The sequence below is a fragment of the Magnolia sinica genome, chromosome 12, assembly GCF_029962835.1.
Source record: "Magnolia sinica isolate HGM2019 chromosome 12, MsV1, whole genome shotgun sequence".
In the NCBI taxonomy this organism is placed as follows: domain Eukaryota; kingdom Viridiplantae; phylum Streptophyta; class Magnoliopsida; order Magnoliales; family Magnoliaceae; genus Magnolia; species Magnolia sinica.
The window spans coordinates 69,428,995-69,448,706 of NC_080584.1; the positions used below are offsets into that span (position 1 = coordinate 69,428,995).

The 19,712-nt window shown below is 39.4% G+C and overlaps 2 protein-coding genes across 4 annotated transcripts; one reads left to right on the forward strand and one right to left on the reverse strand.

Moving 5' to 3' along the window:
- The first annotated feature begins 1,998 nt into the window (after window positions 1–1,998).
- LOC131221606 (G-type lectin S-receptor-like serine/threonine-protein kinase At4g03230) lies at window positions 1,999–12,716 on the forward strand. 3 transcript variants are annotated; one of them, XM_058216889.1, is made up of 7 exons: window positions 1,999–2,811; window positions 8,139–8,261; window positions 8,886–9,067; window positions 10,100–10,310; window positions 11,199–11,436; window positions 11,831–11,981; window positions 12,340–12,716. In XM_058216889.1, the coding sequence occupies exons 1-7, from the start codon at window positions 2,055–2,057 to the stop codon at window positions 12,637–12,639; spliced, it is 1,962 nt and encodes a 653-aa protein (XP_058072872.1). In that variant the 5' UTR covers window positions 1,999–2,054; the 3' UTR covers window positions 12,640–12,716. The 3 variants fall into 3 exon arrangements, with proteins under 3 accessions (XP_058072872.1, XP_058072873.1, XP_058072874.1); XM_058216890.1 differs by having other exon boundaries at window positions 8,142–8,261; XM_058216891.1 differs by lacking the exon at window positions 1,999–2,811 and adding an exon at window positions 7,694–7,699 and having other exon boundaries at window positions 8,142–8,261.
- A 1,761-nt stretch (window positions 12,717–14,477) lies between these two features.
- Window positions 14,478–17,765, reverse strand: LOC131221605 (disease resistance protein RPS2-like). Its single transcript, XM_058216887.1, has one exon. It carries the CDS (start codon window positions 17,735–17,737, stop codon window positions 14,843–14,845), a length of 2,895 nt encoding a protein of 964 aa, XP_058072870.1. The 5' UTR covers window positions 17,738–17,765; the 3' UTR covers window positions 14,478–14,842.
- Window positions 17,766–19,712: the final 1,947 nt, after the last annotated feature.

A 19,712-nucleotide genomic window follows, 5' to 3' on the forward strand; every position in this document is an offset into this window, starting at 1 on the left:
CATATTTAACAATTATGTAGAGCCCTAGCCATCCATAGTTGGACCAACCAAAAGGATAATTAATGTGAATTAAGTATTCGAACATTCATCTAGCTAGAGTCGTATCATGCCCAAAATCACACAGGGCCACTCATCGGGTAGGCCACAAGTGGACATTTAACAAGAAAGGTTGACTGACTTATCTTCTTTTTTATGCATGTATTCCCCCCTCCACGCCCTAAGTAGATATTTAATATGTTGTTGATTTGATTAAATAGGGTAATTATTTACTACTCTAGCTAGTTGCATATGAGGCCTGATATGCAGGCACTTAGAAATGTACATAGGACATATACTAACTCAAATGAAACAGACTAAATTGTGAACTCACCGTTGGGGAGTTACAATCCAAAAATTAGATTGGTTGAATAATTCTAACCTATGATTTTTGGACACCTGTTTGTTGAGATAAGACCATGTGATATTTTTATTGTTTGTCCAATAAATACCTACCAATCTAATGGTCAAATAATCTAATAAGGGTAATTTTTTTCTACATGATACATCTGAATTCTTACACATAATTTGCATGGTTGTACCTCCTCCCATAGCATTTGTGGAAGGGAAAAATCACTTGGTGGTTCAAATCCCTGGACAAACCATCTCTTCATCTGAAGGTCCTCATTATGGTTGGCCATAGTTAAAATTTTTATAAAAAATAAAATAGAATAAAATGATCAAGCAATGATATTATAAAGCTTATAATGGTCCATCTTTAACGGTTCCATAGAGCTCTGGTCATCCTTATCTGGACCCACCGAATGGATAATCTGGATTTAAGTACTAGGACATTCATCTATGGAATCCTATGGTGAACATTACTTGACCCAGGAATCACACAGGACCACTGATCAGGCAGGCCACTAGTGGTCATTTAATAAGAACGGTTGACCTTATTCATCTTATTTTTGTGGATGTATTCTACACCTCCCGGCCATAAGCGGACTTTTAACATGTTGTGGATTTGACTAGCTAGGTTCGTTATTGGTACATCTCAACTAACAATGGCCACAAGATGACATTTCTTTTATAAATGTATTCCCACCCCCAACACAAATATCCTGATTTTCAAGCCAAGTAAGCTAGACAGTGTGACCAACCTTGTGAATGACTTAGACCGTATACACGTGTACACTGGCACGTACAAGAAACAAGTAAACTGATACATACTAAGTCAAAGTTTGCTTTGGCAGCCTCCAGGAAAATTCTTCCCATTCAAGCCAAAAAAGATAAGGATCCACACCTCAAACTTACATTCTCCCATCAAAACTAGCAAAAAATCCATACGACCTCACATTATGTTACAGGATAGCGTTGCGACCATAGCCGGCCGCTGGATCTGATATCATTTTTGGCAATCTAAACCATTGATATGATAAAAATCAAATAGATAATGATGAATGCCACAAAAGTATTCAAGATTCAAAATTTTAATTTAAACCTTCAATCAATGGCCTATATAACAATACGTGAGTAGACCATCTAAATTTAAAAGAAAAGAGTTAAACAATTAATTAGTTGAGATATTCCCATTTGAGAGCTTTTTATATTATTCTCCTTCAATGATCAGAAGCCTTAAATAAACGGTTTGGATCATCGAAACATGACTGTATATCCAACACCCATAGTCCCACATCTATCCTAACAAAATAAGGACAAATAAAGTCATCGGCAATTTTCTCACGATATTTTCAGATTTTTGCCATTTTCTCATGATATTATCTAAAAAATCTCACTGAAAATAAAACTTTAAAATTTTGTTTATTATATATTAATAAATATTTTTAAATATTTACTTATAAACCAATTATCTTAACTCTTAAATAAACAAAGTATACGTTAAATGACGATAAATTCACGATAAATTCAAAAAAACAGAGATTTTGAAAATATCGTACAAAATATCGCGATATTTTGAAAATCTTATTAATATCTATCGAAAAGATTGGTAGGTGTGGTATCAAACCTCATCATTAGCATCTTCTTCTACTTCCATACAAACCCGAGCAGAAGAAATGCTTTTTTTCGCCTCAAATCCCTTCAATTTCATTATATTCCTATTATCTAACCTACTACTATTCCATACCAAAATCCATGCAGATCATCTTACAGAGAATTGTCCAGATGCTGCTAATTACACTACAAATAGCCCGTTCGAGACCAACCTCAAAACACTCTTTCCATCTCTCTCCAAAAGTGCTCTATCCACAGGTTTCAGCAATGACTCTTTAGGGGATGATCCTGACCGTGTGTATGGCCTCGTTCTCTGCCGAGGCGATGTGGATGGTTCAACATGTGAATCTTGCTTGGACCCAGCTATCCAAGAAATCCAAGAAGTGTGCTCCAACAAGAAAAGTGGGATCATATGGTTCCAAGATTGTATGATACGTTACTCAAACCAAGATTTCTTTGGGACCATTGATGTAAGGAGTAGGACCCTCCTGTGGAATGTCAATAACAGATCTGAGGCTGACAATCCCAGGATCGACGGTCGAGTTTTGGTTGATAGATTGGCGAGTGAGGCTTCATCAAGCCCGTTGATGTTTGCGACAGGGAACAAGACGTATGAGAATGGAGAGACGAGATATGGTATGGTGCAATGCACCAGAGATCTTAGTCCGGGTAATTGTATTAGTTGCTTAGCTGAATTGTCGAAGGGTTTGGAAGATTGTTGTGGTGGGAAAAGACAGTGGCGTATCCTAGCAGGGAGTTGCAATATCAGATATGATGCGTACAATTTCATCGAGACTGCCAAGCCTACGAGCCAAGAAGGTGAGTCCGTACATAATTTCGCCCATTTTTTATACCTGATGATGAATTGGATGATATGCGGTCCAGATCTTTCCAGAAAGTGGGGCCCACTGTGTTGTAATCTAGACCATTGGATAATGTTAGGACCACTTTGAGTTGAATGTAGTCCGTCCTAGAAACGGATTGGCTACTCCCCTTGCCACTAGCCAATGGCTAGTGGTCAGTGCTCTGTGGACCCCAACATGATGTATGTGTCTCATCCATGCCGTCCATCCATTTTTTCACATAATTTTATGGTATGAACCCAAAACTGAGGTAGATCAAGATATCAAGTGGGCCACACAGTGTTGATTGGAATCTCACCATTAAAAACTTCTTGTGGCTACAAACGTTTTGGATCAAGCTCATATTTGTTTGTTTGTTGCTTTCATCCAGGTATTTATGACCTAATCTACAGGTTGGATGTCAAATAAACATTATAGTGGGCCCTAGGAGATTTTCAACGGTAGATGTTCAATCACTACTGTTTTATCATGGTGTGGTACACCTGAGATTTTTTTATCTGTTTTTTTTTTTTTTTTTTTTTAATTTATTTATTTTATTTTTTTTTAAATCTAACTCATTTATGTAATAAATTATTAAAATGATGGGTAAAAATGAATATACTGTGTGAATAAAACACATAGATCATGGTGGGGCCCACATAGCACCGACCACTAACCACCTGGCCACCGGCACCGTCACTAGCCAAACCGCGTCCGTCCTTTATTGTGTTAGGTGGGATATATATTCTGTTAAAAACCCAAGCGTTTCATTCCTCAGGTGGGCCACAACGTTTTGAAGGCCGAATCAACTCTGGTTTAGTGAGATTTCCAGCTGAGTCCATGAGAAACTAAGCTAATGAAACTGATCTTAATCAGATCAATTAACAATTTCATAATAATGCTTCTATTTTAAATTACCAAATTACTCATGCACAGTTTTAACTATTTCTGGTATTTATTGGCATGCCTATTATTTTTAGTTATAATTATTAAATATTGAGTTAGGTTGAATTTTCGAGTCAACCCAACCTATTAGAACATTGAGTCTGAGTTTTAGCTAGGTTTTCCAACTATGGTTTTGCACATGAGGTGGCATGATGATGGAGAGAGCTTCACACGCATATGGGCTTACCCAACCTAATTATGCAGATGAGGATTAGGTACTGCCCCTATCAAGATGTGGTGGGAGATCTACACAACATGGTAGTATTTGATTGGACAACAGACTTCTGCCAAAGATACCGATCATGTTGAAAAGTTGTTAGGTTAAGCACATATTCGACTAGGCTCATCTTTGATAGAGGCCTGCAAGCCAACTCCTGTCACGTTGCATCTGTCTTCTATTGGGGGATGCGGTACCCAATCTACGTCTGAATTACGCATAGATAACAACTCGGATTTTCAGAATATGTACTTTTGTGTTTGTCCTCTCTAGGCAAAAGGATAAAAAGATACATGAATATTAATAACTTTGTTCTCAAATAGATTATCAATCTCCTAGTTAGATTACTCGTGAGTTCAAAAGACCAACCAAAATAATAGTTTAAAGTCGTCCATCTAATGGGATTAATTATGGATGGCCCTTATTTCTAGTACTACACCTATGATCAGACAGTCATATATAATCTTGATTTTTCTTCACTTTTCAGAACTAGATGGTGTGCATTAATTATTTTTTTTACTAGTGTTGGTTGGAAGGTCATTAATTAGATTGATCACACAATCTAAGTATATTTTTAAATATTTGCAATCTTTATTATGACCTAGTAGATGAAAGGTCCAGAATATCACATGTATGCTGTAGAGAGATTTCTTTAATATATTCTGATTATTTGGACTCCATTGTAATCTACTCCCAAGTATTCTCTGATAACTATTTTTTTTTTCAGATACATGTGTTTTTGTTTCGTCCTCTCTCAAGTATAAAAGTCATACATGGAAATAGATGGCCGGGCTCAACTGCCCGACCCCCTGGGGGCCAGGTCAGACCTGACTGATTCTAGAGGCTGGCGGCGGGTCAGATTATTCACCCGGCCCAAAACCCAAAACAAAATAGCAGTATAAAGTCTTCCATCCAGTGGGATGGAGCTGTCACATAACCCTGGCGCTAATTTTCTTCAGTTTACAAATCAAGATCGAGCATTAATTATTCTTGTTTACTGGGGTTGGTTGGAAGTGTTGACACGTGCCTGTGGGGTTCACTTGTAGGCAATTACTAGTGGGTGGTCCCAATGAAAAAGATAGGAAAGAAATTTGATTAGATAAGGATGAACTTTATCATATCCCATCTCATCCATTATCTCTTGAGCCCTCGATCTATAAATAGAGAAAAATGCCTGATGAGATAAAGTAATAGTGAGTTTGTTTCCATCTACCCCATTCGTTAAACTATCGAAGCCATATATCAAAATTCGGGTTCATCTGTACCATAGATTTAGATGGGTAATTAGACCCATCTGCTCCAATAGTTGTTAGGCAAACCATTGCACATAACACCGTTTATCATTGGCTTTTGCAAAGGTCTGCTATCGTGTAGACCATTGGATCCTGAGGACCCACTCTTCCAAACCAATTTTCAGGAAGATCATTCATCAGATTGATAAGATGGTACTATCTTTGTATATCTTTAAATATTCACCGTTCCTGTTAGGATCCAATAAATCTAATGACTTCATTGACACGTGACTTTTCCATGTGTATGTGTATTGCAGAGCCACGGCTCTAAGATATATTTCAGTTATTCTGGCTCTAGCTAGCATATCATCTCTCTGTTAAATAGGGCAGTCAATGGGTTAAGCCCTGGCCTAGCAAAATAGGAATCTTGAGTAGGGCTAGTCTAATTGGCCCACCCCAAACAGTTAATGAATGAGTAGCTGATTTTATTTTTTTTTAATCATATTTGGAATGTCACTTCATCTTGATGGGGAGAACCTAATGAATGAATTTGATGGAATATACACAAAATGCTGGCCCCACACACAAATCTACAATGAGTTCTCTTGCCCATTGTTTACGTTAGTGTGGCCCACCTGAGATGTGAATCTAGCTCATATTTCTTTTTCAAGAGCCTTGTACTGAGGGGCACAACTAACAGACAATGTCAAACACTGACAATTCCAAGGGCCCTATGTATACATAAAGAGTTGTACCCGCTACATACAAAGGTGTTGTAGTCAGTGCCTTTAACTAGAGGTGGGCATGAGACGACTCGATCCGGCTAACTCGACTCATCCGACTCGCTCAGATCTAACTCAACCCGAACTAAATGGGTGAGTCAATCCAAACCGAGTAGTCTTCGCCCAATCCGAACTCAAACCGAGTTGAGTTCGAGCTACCCAATAACTCGATCTGGTTAGACTCGACTCGATCCGAAACCCGACCAGACTTGGGTTTGGGTGTGTGTGTGTGTGTGTGTGTGTGTGTATAAACTAATTTCTAATATGTCTAACCCTACCCGCCGCACCCTACCTCGGCCCGATCCCAAACTCTCTCTCTCTCTCTCCCTTCCTCATCCTCCTCCTCTTCCAAGCCCGACAATCGCCAACCACCATCCCCCTCCTCCTCTCTCTCCTCTCCACTCCCTCCCTCCCTCATCCTCCTCCTCTTCCAAGCCCGACAACCACCCACCACCATCACCCTCCTCCTCCTCCTCCCCTCTCTCTCTCTCTCTCTCTCTCTCTCCTCTCCACTCCCTCCCTCCCTCATCTCCTCCTCTTCCAAGCCCAGCAAACACCCACCACCATCACCTCCTCCTCCTCCTCCTCTCTCCTCTCCACCCCCTCCCTCCCTCATCTCTCAATCCGACTCAGTGCCAACTCGACCCGACTCGATACTTCTGACCGGATTGGACTCGGTCTGGATCAGTCCAGGCCAGACCGAACTCAGATCGAGTCAGGCATGCTAGAATCGGTATCGAGTCGGATCGAATTCTGGTCAAGCCTATTTCAAAACTAAATCGAGTCGAGTCATCTTAACTCAGTTTGACTCGACTCGATGCCCAGCTTTACCTTTAACTAGGACCTGAAGGGTTAGTCTAAATAGGTATATTATACAGCTCTGGGACGTGAGATCGCACAGTAATGTTCATGTTTTTAGTTTGTAGAAGCCGATTTATTGTTTAGTGATCTAAACCATTGATATTATGGCCCCACCCTAGAATGTTAACGCGCTGAAAATCTCTAAAGCTTTCGAAAGACAGCTAATAAAAAGTTGGTTAGAAAGGAAAATATGGAAAAGGTTCCCATACACCCGGTAGCATGTAAATGTTTCCAATGGGATTTTTTGGTACATATTAATGTGTTGGATCATTGTTCCATGGCCCCCACTACTACAAACTTGAAATCCAAACCATTTCTTGTGGTATCACAGGTTACATGTGCCAAAGCCGATCTTTTAGGCCTGATATCCATTATTTAAAAACTCAGTGAGTCGACTACATTGAATTTCATGCTGATAGGAAAAGAAATTCACTAATTTGGAGGTTCTTATTTTGGCAGAATCAAATGGATTTCTGGGGATTTGCTGTTTTTTTATTGTTTGGTAGCTAGGAATTGGAGGGATTTGGATTTGAGAGGAATCCCAATACTCCAAAATGACTCTTTTTAAATTCCCAACGCACAGCTCTGATTTCAAATCTACTCGATTTCACAGGAGTTCACATCCAGGCTGCCAAACAGTCCCCTAGCTTGACCAAGTGAAGTCAAGTTTTTCTTGGATGATCTATATTGTCTTTTATATTTTTATATTTTTATCAGTTTGTGCATTTTATTATACACTTCACATTTATAAAAACTAAAATTATCGAGTTTTTCGAGTGAACTCGACTCGATCGACCTTCCTAGTCAACTTCTGAGGTTCAGAACAATGTAAAGTTGTTCATGGTTTTGTGGTTATTGTATTAATCTTGACTAATAATTTATGGTCTGTTTGGATGTACTGAAATTGCAAGTGGTTTGGATATTTCGGAAGAATACTCTTTTTCTGTTTTTTTTTCCCCTGCTATGCTTTGGGACTGAACCTGAATACAAAATGGCACTGAGTGGGGACACTATGTTCTGAAATTTCCAACCAAATTAGTATTGGCAAATAGCACTGATATTGATTTGGTTTGGAAAATTCAGTTTCCATTTGCAGGACACACCAAATATAACAGATATTCCTCTGTTCCGCCAATTTATTCAAATGAAATGCAATTTCAGATGGAATTTTTGCAATTTGGAGTAGATCCAAACACCCCATTAATTAACATATATCTAATTTGTCAGCATTTTGATTGAAATGACAATTTTTTATCTTCACCAAAAGCAGGGGACAACACCAAATCAGTGAAGGTTATAATAATTGCTGTTGTATCAACACTCCTAGGAGTGCTTATCTTGGTAGCATGCTTCTTCTTCTATCAAAGCAGGAGGAAGAGAGCACAGAGAGGTAAGTTCATGAAATTATAGCAATTAGAAAATTGATGTATAATGCAAGGTTCAAAACACCATCGGACAACATCTTGCATGCACGATTGCATGATATGATACCTTCCAATATCATCTTGGGATGATTGCATGACCGTCAATGCCATGGGTGCCAAATGCATCGATGAAACATTCAGATATTATGTGTTTGTACTGAAACCTGTGTTTCACTCCTCAGTTTGGCCACAATATACAAGGGAAACTGACAGTTAAAATAATTTCTTCGCTCTGTCCATTTTTTTCATTAGCCTGATTTTTAGTTCAGATGATCTGAATGGAGCCCACCTGATTGGAAGATCTGGTCTGCAACGTGCAGTTGGGTGTGGATGGGCAGGGCTCCACACGCGTGGAGATATCAAACTCCACAGTGATTATTGTTGAATTATCTCACCCGACAAATGACTCGATCCATCCGATCGGTGCTTTGACAATGGAAAGTTAACAGTTGATGGTGCACTCTTAACGGTAGCTAGATATGGACCACACATGTCATTTTTTGGACCAATCAAATATATAGTGTTTAAGGGAACACTATATATGCACCAAATCAATAAAGTTACTATTTCAATTAGCAATTTTCTTGCAGCAAAGAAGAAAGAAAGACATCAAAAAGCCATGACAGAGATTATGGGGGCTCAAACTATGCAAGAAGAGGAGGTGAAAGCTCAAGAACTGCCTCTGATCGATTTAGATACAATAGAAGAAGCGACAAATTACTTCAGTGATGAAAATAAACTGGGAGAAGGTGGATTTGGCCCAGTTTATAAGGTAATCACATTTCTCATGTAGCGCGAATAGCTAATCTGTATTCGAAGGTTTGTGGAGCACATATGTGCACCAATCCAAGCTTTCCATCAAGTGGGCCACACTGTTTAGATATTATGGTTTGATAACCTGGTTGTTTTGGTCCTTATATGGTCCACAATGTGCAAAAACAGAAGGCTAAAGCAATTAAATGCTAGTAGTTTGTTTTTCATACTGCCCTAAGGAATGAAGTAGCTGATCCAAAAATTTAAAACGGTTTGGCCCACCTGATGGAAAGTGCATATCTCACATCCGCATGCCGTATTAAAATGGGTGCTTGTATGTGGATGGGTAAGGTTCAACATGTGCGTCAGCTTGGAAAACATCCTATATTCCACATTTTAGGCCCAGAAATGTTATGACCATACATACAAGTGCTTCTTAGACTCAGGAATTCAAGGTAGGCCTCAACTTCAACATGCACTGCTAAAAATGTAAGGTTAAGTTCACTCATCAAATGGCCCACAATATGCATCTTTTCGTCGCTTTATAATCTAACCTACATTTTCTAGTATGCACTAACTCAATTGATGAGTGGACCACCCTAGCTAATTAATAACTCAAACTCTAAGGAATGGCACAAATCTTCAAATCTTTCTGCATGTGAATCTCTTTGACAGATTTTTGGCTTCTCTGAATAGTAAAGATAGTAAAAGAAATATTGAATTTTAAAATATAACCATTATCCAAAAACCATAGTCGAAATTTCATAAACGAAGTGAGAATTTTATTTGGATCTACACTTGTTATCCAAACAAGACTCCCAAAATGAAATTCATGGGAATCCATGCTCATTGGAAATCTTGAGAGGATTAGCAGGGAATATGTTTCTATGAATTTGCAAGTTAGCTTTTCTGATAGAAACAATAAGCATTTTGCATCAAAATTTTTTCTATGTATTTTTAGGGAACCAAATGCAAGAAATAGGCATACTTGTAGATTATATATTTCCATAGATTTTCTAATTAAGGAATATTGCTTTAAAAATTGTTGTAGGGTATGCTGCCTGATGGTAAACAAATAGCAGTGAAAAGGCTTTCAAGGAGTTCTGTGCAAGGCTTAGAGGAATTTAAGAATGAAATATTATTAATTGCGAAACTCCAACACAGAAATCTTGTGAGGCTCTTGTATTGCTGCATAGAGAAAGCAGAGAAGATGCTCGTCTATGAATTCATGCCAAACACTAGCCTTGATGTCTTCCTCTTTGGTCTGATGCTTTTCCTAATTTTTTTCATTTTTTTTAAAATACTGTTTGCACACACGCACGCGCACACACATGAGCATACACTCTTTACAAATTGATGGTTCGAATGGAAAATAATGGAGTTTTTGTTGGGAAGAAAAATATGAATGAGTGAAATTGGGCTCAAATGTGATTCTCCATTCTTGGTGCATGAGATTAATATTCAGACTTACAGCTGACTAGCTAAATAATTGCGCTGAGGACGACACCAGCCACTGATCATGTGCCGAACCAGACCTTTTACTCATGGCTCCAATCATTTATTGTGCTTCAAAATTATGACGAGGCCATATCATTGGCCTCTAGAATGGGTCCAAATCGAGCCCAAATTGAGCAAGGTGCTTCCCAAGCCAATGCCAGCTGAGCCCATTTCAACGCCTAGTCCATATGAGCATGGGAATCTTAGTTTAAAAACTCGAAGAATTGAATGGACTCAGTCCATTCAGTCACATTGAGTAACTCAGAGGAGTTTTTTTAGTTGTTTTCTGGTAATATTTAATATTTAAATATAATTATTAAATATTACTGACTCTTGGAGAGTTGAGTCGAGTTTTTCCAAGTTTCATAGAGATTTTCCAAATTTTCTTGAAGACAAGTCGATTTCCTTTTTGAATATCGAGTGAGTCATGATCCAGTCCGATTTTTCTCTCAAGTCATGATGGATCTCATCTATTCAAGTCGACTCCGCAAATCTACTTGAGTTTTTTTATTTTTTATTTTTATTTTTATTTTTCTTAGGTATTTAGACTATGATGAGAATTGTACTGAGTTTGGGCAATGATTATCATTTCAATAAGCTCAACGGTTAGTTGCTTAAACAACTAATTTTGTTTCTTTCTCATTTGTTACCAGATCTAGATAAGCGTGCAAAATTAAACTGGACAAGGCGCTTTAACATCGTTCTTGGAATTGCCCGTGGCCTTCTCTATCTTCACGAGGACTCACGACTTCGAATAATTCACCGGGATCTCAAAGCTAGCAATGTTCTGTTGGACAATGAAATGAACCCAAAAATATCAGACTTTGGATTGGCAAGGATTTATGGAGGAAGTGAGAGTGGAATTAACACTAATAGAATTGTTGGAACATAGTAAGTACATAATTTTCATTTCTCTTTATATGAAGCCCACAAGTACTGCTACATCCGTCTGATTGTGTCATACTACTGCTAGTGTGGGACATCCAAGCCATTCATTAAGTGGGTCATGTACATTGTTGCAGATCATTGGCAATTTTAACCATGAAAACTCGACTCAAAACCTAGTTGAGTCAAACCAACTCCAAAACATGTACGAGTTTTTTCAATATTTTTAGATATTAAATGGAAAAATGTCATGTTTGTATGGCATTAATCCCATTTCAAAACGTTGGCCCACCATAAAGATCAGCTCAACAGATTCCCCGGGTGGGCTACACCAGCACTTTGATTCAGATCAACAACTGTCTACCTAATCTTGCTTTCCTTGTTTCGATTCTTTAAACAGTGGATACATGGCTCCTGAGTATGCATTGGAAGGGATATTCTCTGTGAAGTCTGATGTGTTCAGCTTTGGAGTTCTACTGCTAGAGATTATCAGTGGTCAAAAGAACCATCGATTCTACATCTCACAACATTCTCAAAGCCTACTTGCATACGTATGTCTTCTCTTGTTGATTCCTTTTTTACTTTTTTTTCTCTTTTTTCTCTCTCTTATATATATATATATATATATATATATATATATATATATATATATATATATATATATATATATAATGTTCAAATACAACTTTTGCATCAGAAATTTCACATACAAATTTTTTTTCCCAACTAAATAGGTGTTTTATATATCATCCAGCAGCTGAATTTGGTGGGCTGAACCATAAATATACACCCTAAATGATCTTTATGTTGTGGCCCACCTCTTTCATGGATCAGATGTTAAACACAAACGAAGAATCTTACTAATGAAAACCCATATTTTTATTTTCATTTCGAAATGAATTATTACAGGCTTGGCGATTATGGAAAGAAGGCAAAGGCATTGAGTTGATTGATCCACATATAGTCAATTCATGCCCCACAAACGAAGCGCTGAGATGGATCCACATTGGGTTGATATGTGTTCAAGAAGATCCAATAGATAGGCCCACCATGTCGACGGTTGTTCTTATGCTGGGAAGCGAATCTGTAACGCTACCCAAACCTACACAGCCTACATTCTCTGTGCGGAGGGAGGCCATCATCGCCAAAGAGACATCTTCCGCAAGTTCCATCAGCAATCCAACGGTGTCAGATATTGGGCCTCGGTGAATAAACGGATGCACGGGCTTCAGTAACTATGTGTTATACACAATACATGATATGGCTTCATATATGTTTTACATGAATTGGAAGGATTCTATAGTTAGGGTAGAGTGAAGATATGTGGGCCTCACCTTGATGTGTGTTTGAGGTCCACTCCATTCGTCACATTCAGCCCCTCATTTACATCTTGGAGCCCAAAAATGGGGCTGGTCTAAAACTCAAGTGGACAACATTAGAAGGAAACAACATAAAATTATTTATGAAACTTGTAAGTTCATGTGGTGTGGCCCACCTGAATTGGGAAGGGTTGTACTTATGGAATGTACCTTAATATTGGTATTTGGTGGGGTTGTATTTTTGGGATGTCCATTCATGCACAATCACTTGTTAAACGAATGTTTTTAACTATGGCCCGGGTAGCATAGAATCCGGACCATGAATGGTTCAGATCATCATTTAAGAATCCAGACCATGAATGGTTAAGATCATCATTTAAGATGCACCCTACCAAAACCCGTAAGAAGTGAGAATGAAGGGATTGAGTAACGTGTGAAGTTAGGGCTTTCAAGATTTTGAACTGTTCGGGCCAGGCCAGACACAAACAGTTCTAAATCTGGACTGATGCCAACCCCAGGCCCAGACGGTTAACAGTCGTGATTCAAGCCGTCAGATGAATAGCACAAAAATGGACGGTGGAAAGCAAGTACAGAAAAATGGGTCCAATCATCTCTCTGCAAATATCTATTCAATGCACCCATCCTTGTACAGCTTAGGCCGGATGATGCTAACCACCCAATTGGGCCACCATAAATAAATAAATAAAATCAACATTTCAAGGGCTAGGATCATCCAGTTGGGAATCGTATTCGGTAGTGAACCCTCCATGTCAATTAATGGTCGGTGCTGGAAAATCTATGTGAGCCCCACCATAGTTTATTTGTTTTATCCATGCTGTCCATCGATTTTAACAGCTCATTTCAGGAAATGAGCCCAAAAATGAGATTGATCGAAATCTCAGGTGGACCACAACAAAGGAAACAGTGGTCATTAAACGCCCACCATTAAAAACTTCTTTAGTGCCTCGAATGTTTTGGATCAACCTGATATTCGTGTTTTCCCTTCATCTAGATTTGCATGAACTAATCAAGACGTTTGATAGCAAATAAAAACTACAGTGGACTCCAAGAAGTTTTTAATGGCCACCATTAAAAACTTCTTTAGGGCCTCGAATGTTTTGAATCAACCTGATATTTGTGTTTTACCTACATCTAGATTTGCATGAACTAATCAACACGTTGGATAGAAAATAAAAACTACAGTGGACTCCAAGAAGTTTTTAATGGTGGGCGTTTATTCACCACTGTTTCATGTGACGTGGTTCACCTGAGCTTTAGATCTGCCTCGTTTTTGGTCTTATGCCCTAAAATCTTCCGTTAAAATGCATGGACGGAGTGGATAAAACACGCACATCATGGTGGGCCCACAGCACCGACCAATACCAAGATCTCGGTAGTGGAGGGATCACTACGGAGTTCGAGTCCATCCGATTGGAATGATTTTTGCACTATCTCCATCCAATAATTACATGAAACATGGATTCATAACTCGCCCAGATTGGATTCAATTCATCTGAGTCGACTCAGATGAGTGAATCGGATGACTTGTATCATGGCCTCCCAACAATTGAAGGGAACCATGCATTAATGACTCACAGGAACTGGATGCAACTCATCCGAGTCAACTCAGACATGGTCGAATTGGATCCAATTCACCACTGCAAGCCAGTTTTTAAAATGGAAGGTAACTTAACCTAACTCATCCTACCCACCCCCAGCATAGCTGAGTTTCAATTCAACTCAGGACTGAGAAAGCCAGTCCGAGTCACCGAGTCATTAAAAAAAATACAATGCAAGGAACAAATGGATAATCTCTTCACATGTTCAATGCAACTAGTTGGATCATAAGCTACCATGGAATTCTACCTCTTCCAGCGACGAACCAATGCCACCTTACGGCCCGCATCCGATTGTATAGAAGCATAATCACACCGTCGGAATTGACATGGACGAGAAAAACCATAGAAATTCGCCACAGAACTAATATATAAAATGCAAACCTTCCCTCACATACTTCATGTATGTAGCTGAAGATAGCACACAAACTGCCCCTTGCAAACTGAAAATCTTCTACATCATTGGTAAGTCCCATCTCACCGCACCCATACCGACCGATAAAATCTGTCACGAAAGAAAGACTTGGTACTTTCATCTTCCCACTCCAATGCTTCCCACCATTCCTTCTCTCCCATTATCTTTTGAATTCCATAGCAAGAAGGAAGCTTCATCAATCTTGGGCAATCACACACTGCAATATGTTGCAAGGAAGCTAAATCCACCATGTGATCGCAGATGCCTGTTAGTTTTGCTAATCCTCCCAACCGTAGGTCGTGTAAGTTTGAAAGTGCATTGTCAAACAGTGCTTCTCCTTCTATAATCACCGCCATTTTCTCACAATCGGTGACCCTGAGCTCTTCCAACTGATTTAATTGTTCTGCCATGCTAGAAGAAAAGAGACTCTTCAACTTGTTACAGCACGAAACATGTAGCAATCTTAGTTTCCGAAGGCCCCCACATGGCATTTGTCCATCGAATACCTTCTTCAAGTTTGGCAGACTATTCAGATGCAATGTCTCAAGACATTGTAATGCGTCCTCTCCCACCTCAGTCCAGTCCACAAGGCAATCCATTCCAAAACATTTGAAAATATAAAGCTCTCTCAAGTTTCGTAAATCGCCCCCTAACTGAGGAGTATGTCTCAGCCATCGGCAATTTTCAAGAATTAGAGCTTCAGTATGGTTTAGCATTGCTCCGATTCCATGAGGAAAAGATACACAGGCGAGCCCGACGATATACACTAACTTATCGCATGATGAAGGGCTATCATGCTTCCCACGGCCCAAATAAAAACGGAATTTTTTCAAGGTGGGCCATTGCCATTTGATCACATCATGAGCTAGGCAGTCCATGTTTTGTATGGTGATTTCGAGAGACATCAGACGTCTCAAGGTAGCGACCTCTCCTAGCATGGCTTCGCTTGCATCGTCAATCCACCATTCCTTCGCCCAATTCACGTATGTACCAAACATGCGTAGATCCTCCAGACTCGACAGCTTAGATATTATGTTGCTTGGAATTACTGTCACTCGGCCCAAAAATGATAGATTCAATTGCTTGAGTTTAACCAAATTCTCCAGACCCTCAGGGAGATTCCGGATGGTGGTGAATGAGAGATCTAGAAACTGGAGTTCCTTCAGCTGGCCTAGCGGCGGTACCTCTACCAAGCTTTTGCAGCATTTTAAAATGAGAGCTCGTAGATTCACCAATGAAGTTAAGGACATGGGCAGAGACACAATCCATGTATGACTTAGATCAAGAACCTGGAGTCTCGGCATGAGTTCGAAGAAGCTATCAGGAATGGCCCTCAGGAGCGGGTTTTCTCTGATGTAAAAGGACACCAAGTTAGGGCAATTGGGCTGAACTGGGAGCTCCTCTATTTTGTTATTCATCAATGAAATCTTCTCGGCCTCTTTCCACATCGCCTCATCAGGCGAGTCCATCAATCCCAACCCGGCTCTCACCAGGAACTTGGGTCCTTCATTCGACGGAGATGATGTGATCCATAGAGCTAAGTCGCGAATCAAATCATGCATCTTGACATGGTCTTCAACTTCACTACTTGCCTCTAAGAGGCATGCGTCCTTGAGTCTTTCAAGGATCTGATGCCCCTGACTTGACGCATCTTGCAAGCTATCAACAATGTCTATAAACCCTTCCATGGCCCAGTAAATTACCAGTTCATCTACTTCTATATTATAATCTTCAGGAAACAAAGAACAATACAAAAAACAAGCTCGAATCTTATCATCTTGTAGATGGTCATAGCTAAGTTTCAAAGGGAGAAAAACTTTAGGCTCCATACCTTCAATATCTGGCACTGATCCCCTCAACGCCCGTACCGCATTTATCCACAGCTCCTTCTTCTTCTTGCCCCGCATGGCTCGTCCCACAGTCGTGATTGCTAGTGGCAAGCCACCGCACTCATTGACAACCTCCATGGCTAGAGACTGAATATCCGGCAAGAGAACCGCTTTGCAAGCTTTCTCATGGAAGAGATTCCACGATTCCTGCACCGAAAGAGTCTTGACTCTTACTTGTACATCTGCCTCCATTTCATTCGACACCCCAATGAATCGCGTGGTCAAGACAATTTTGCTTCTGTTCTGAGCATTTGGCTTCGGAACTCCGATTTCTTCCAAGACAATTCCTTGCCAGACATCATCTAAGATTAGCAAGTACCTCATTTTCCGCAACTTCCCCAACAATTCCATGCATCTCCACCATTCGTGATCATCATTTTGAAAATTCAAGCCCAGCTTGCTTCCTATCTGCTCTTGGATCCGCCCCAAATTGAGGTCCTTAGACACAGTCACCCAGATAACTGCATCAAAATCTTGGGTCCCGATGAGCTGATTGTTTATATTTTTCATGAGAGTGGTTTTCCCCACTCCCCCCATCCCATACACACAAATGATTCGATTCTCCTCATCGTGTAAGTATCGCCGTATCTCCTCTAAGGTTTGCTCAGATGTGGTCTGACCATCTGTTGAGGCGGTTGGCATCTCGATCACCATCGGCAGCAAAGGGCTTGTGCCCACCTTATCAAAGACTCCTTCAGCGCTGAGGTATTTAACATCTCTGAGCATTTTAGCAACCCTCCGACTGAGTTTGTACCGAAGGACTACAATCCTGTGAAACCTGTTCAATCTTTGTCTCCTTTGATTGAATTCCGCAACTATGGAATCGACTTCCGATTCTATATTGAGCACTTTCTCCACCCAATTCTCAACTTGTTTAGTCGTTCTCTGACCAGCTCTCACAGCTGCCTGGATGTCTGTTTGGATATCTTCTCTCTTGCATTTTAGCTTTGTCATTTCTGAGATCAGAGAGGCCATGTTGCTATCGAGGTCTTTTAGATAATCGATTTGCCGAGATAAAGGGGCCCAAATAAGCGTAATAGTCTGAATAACTGGACCCAGTGATTCCATGACTAATAGATAGATAGACAGACAGATAGATCAACCTAGATACAAAGGAAGGGGAAATGAAATAGAGGAAAACAAGAGGAAGAGATTATTTAAGAGGATGAATGGAAAGCACCGAGGAATTGAACGAGGAATAAAGGAGGAAAAAACGTGTGCGACCCACCCATTAGTTATTGTCCACAAGTGGGCCTTTGAAGCTAATATCTAAATCTAATGACCTTACTTTTTTTCAACAATTTTTAATTGGTCCACAAACAGGCCATTGCAAGGTATAAATTGGCTCATTTTTTAATAATTCTACCATTATTTTGTTGACTGTGGCCGAGTCATGTGCTTTTTCAAAGCAAATTAGAAAGTAGAAAAAAAAAAATGCATGGGATGGATTCCATCTCATGACATCCTTTCACATAAACAAGAGCACTTAAAACCTAGCTACGCAATACTTAATTGTAATTTTTCTTATTTTATAATACTTTATCTAATTTAAATATAGTTAATTGGGATTGACTCTTTGAGTCAGCCTAACCTGATCGAACGCTGAGTAAAGTCGAGTTTCCGGCCGGGTATTTAAAGAATGCTATAGATTTATTACTACGGAAGATAAAGCAAGGGTTTGCATTCAACCAAAAAAAGATACTCTCCATCAATGGCCAAAGTAGAGAGACTAATGGTCTAGATTATTGACCGATGACACCACTAATCAAAACAGAAAGGCCGTGTGTATCATGGAAGGCTACGGGGCCATTGTATATATCATATTGTTTATCCAATCTGACACAGTCATATTAAACTGATCAAAAGTTGCCACAGCAACTTATATTGAAGAGAGATTATGTAATAATAAATGCAAGATTCAATAAAGATAAAACTTTCTAACAAAGTAAATAAAGTCAGAGGAGTGTCATCTATACGTATTAAGTTGTGAATGGTCATAGTTAAAGTAATGTCTAAAAAAAAAAATATGCACAAACACATAACTTGTTGGAAAAAGTATTTTTCAAGACTTAAAATAGTATGCATAGTTACATTACTCTAGAGAGAATATCTTCCTATGTATGTATCTCAAATGTAAAAAGCCACATGTAATAGCTTAAGGGGTTGTTTGGCACCATGGATTAGAGGGGATTAGAGGGGATTGGAGGGGGTTTCAAATCCCCTTGGTTGCTGGGTAGCATAAAGTAACCGGGGGTTTCAAATCCAGGGGGTTTCTAATCTCCTCTCCGAGGGGGTTTGCAACCCACGATAAGAGCTTGGATTACACATAAAATCATTTCAATAGTTACAGGTGTAACATGTGTGTCACTATACACTACCATTCTATCGGGCACATGGCCCACTAATGATGATCAGCACCGTCCAAACATTGTCCATATTAAATAACAATTAAATATCATTGGTTAGTCACTCAGACATGATCTTGTGCTTGCAGCCCATCCGAGATTTGGAATTTCATCATTTTCAGGCAAAGCATATATTTCAGCGGGCTTATCACAACCATTGTGTCAAAAATTACACATCTCACTGATTAGAGATATAAAGTTATTTAATAATTAAATTCAAGCCCCTGTAAATATATCATGCATAAGTACTTTTGGATTAAAGTTGATTCACACTCCAGGATGCCAAACACACTAGGAGGATTGCAAATCCAGGGGGTTTCCAATCCTAGGGGTTCTGAATCCAGGGGGTTCCAAATCCACGCTCCCAAATAGGCCCTACGAGAGTTGCATTAAATTGCACGGATTTATCATAATACCAAATATTGTTATTTAGCAACTACTTCTCCAAGTCTATAAATAAAGCAAAGAACGAAGAGCTCAAATCCATCACCAAACCAAATATACATAACTCTTATTTATCACATTGTTGCCTATCTTTTTATCATCATTGACGCTTATCTTAGTTTAATCTCTTCACTTCTGTCTAACATAAAGCTACTATAAGACCGGATCAATTGGCAAGTCTAGCTTAGTTTCTA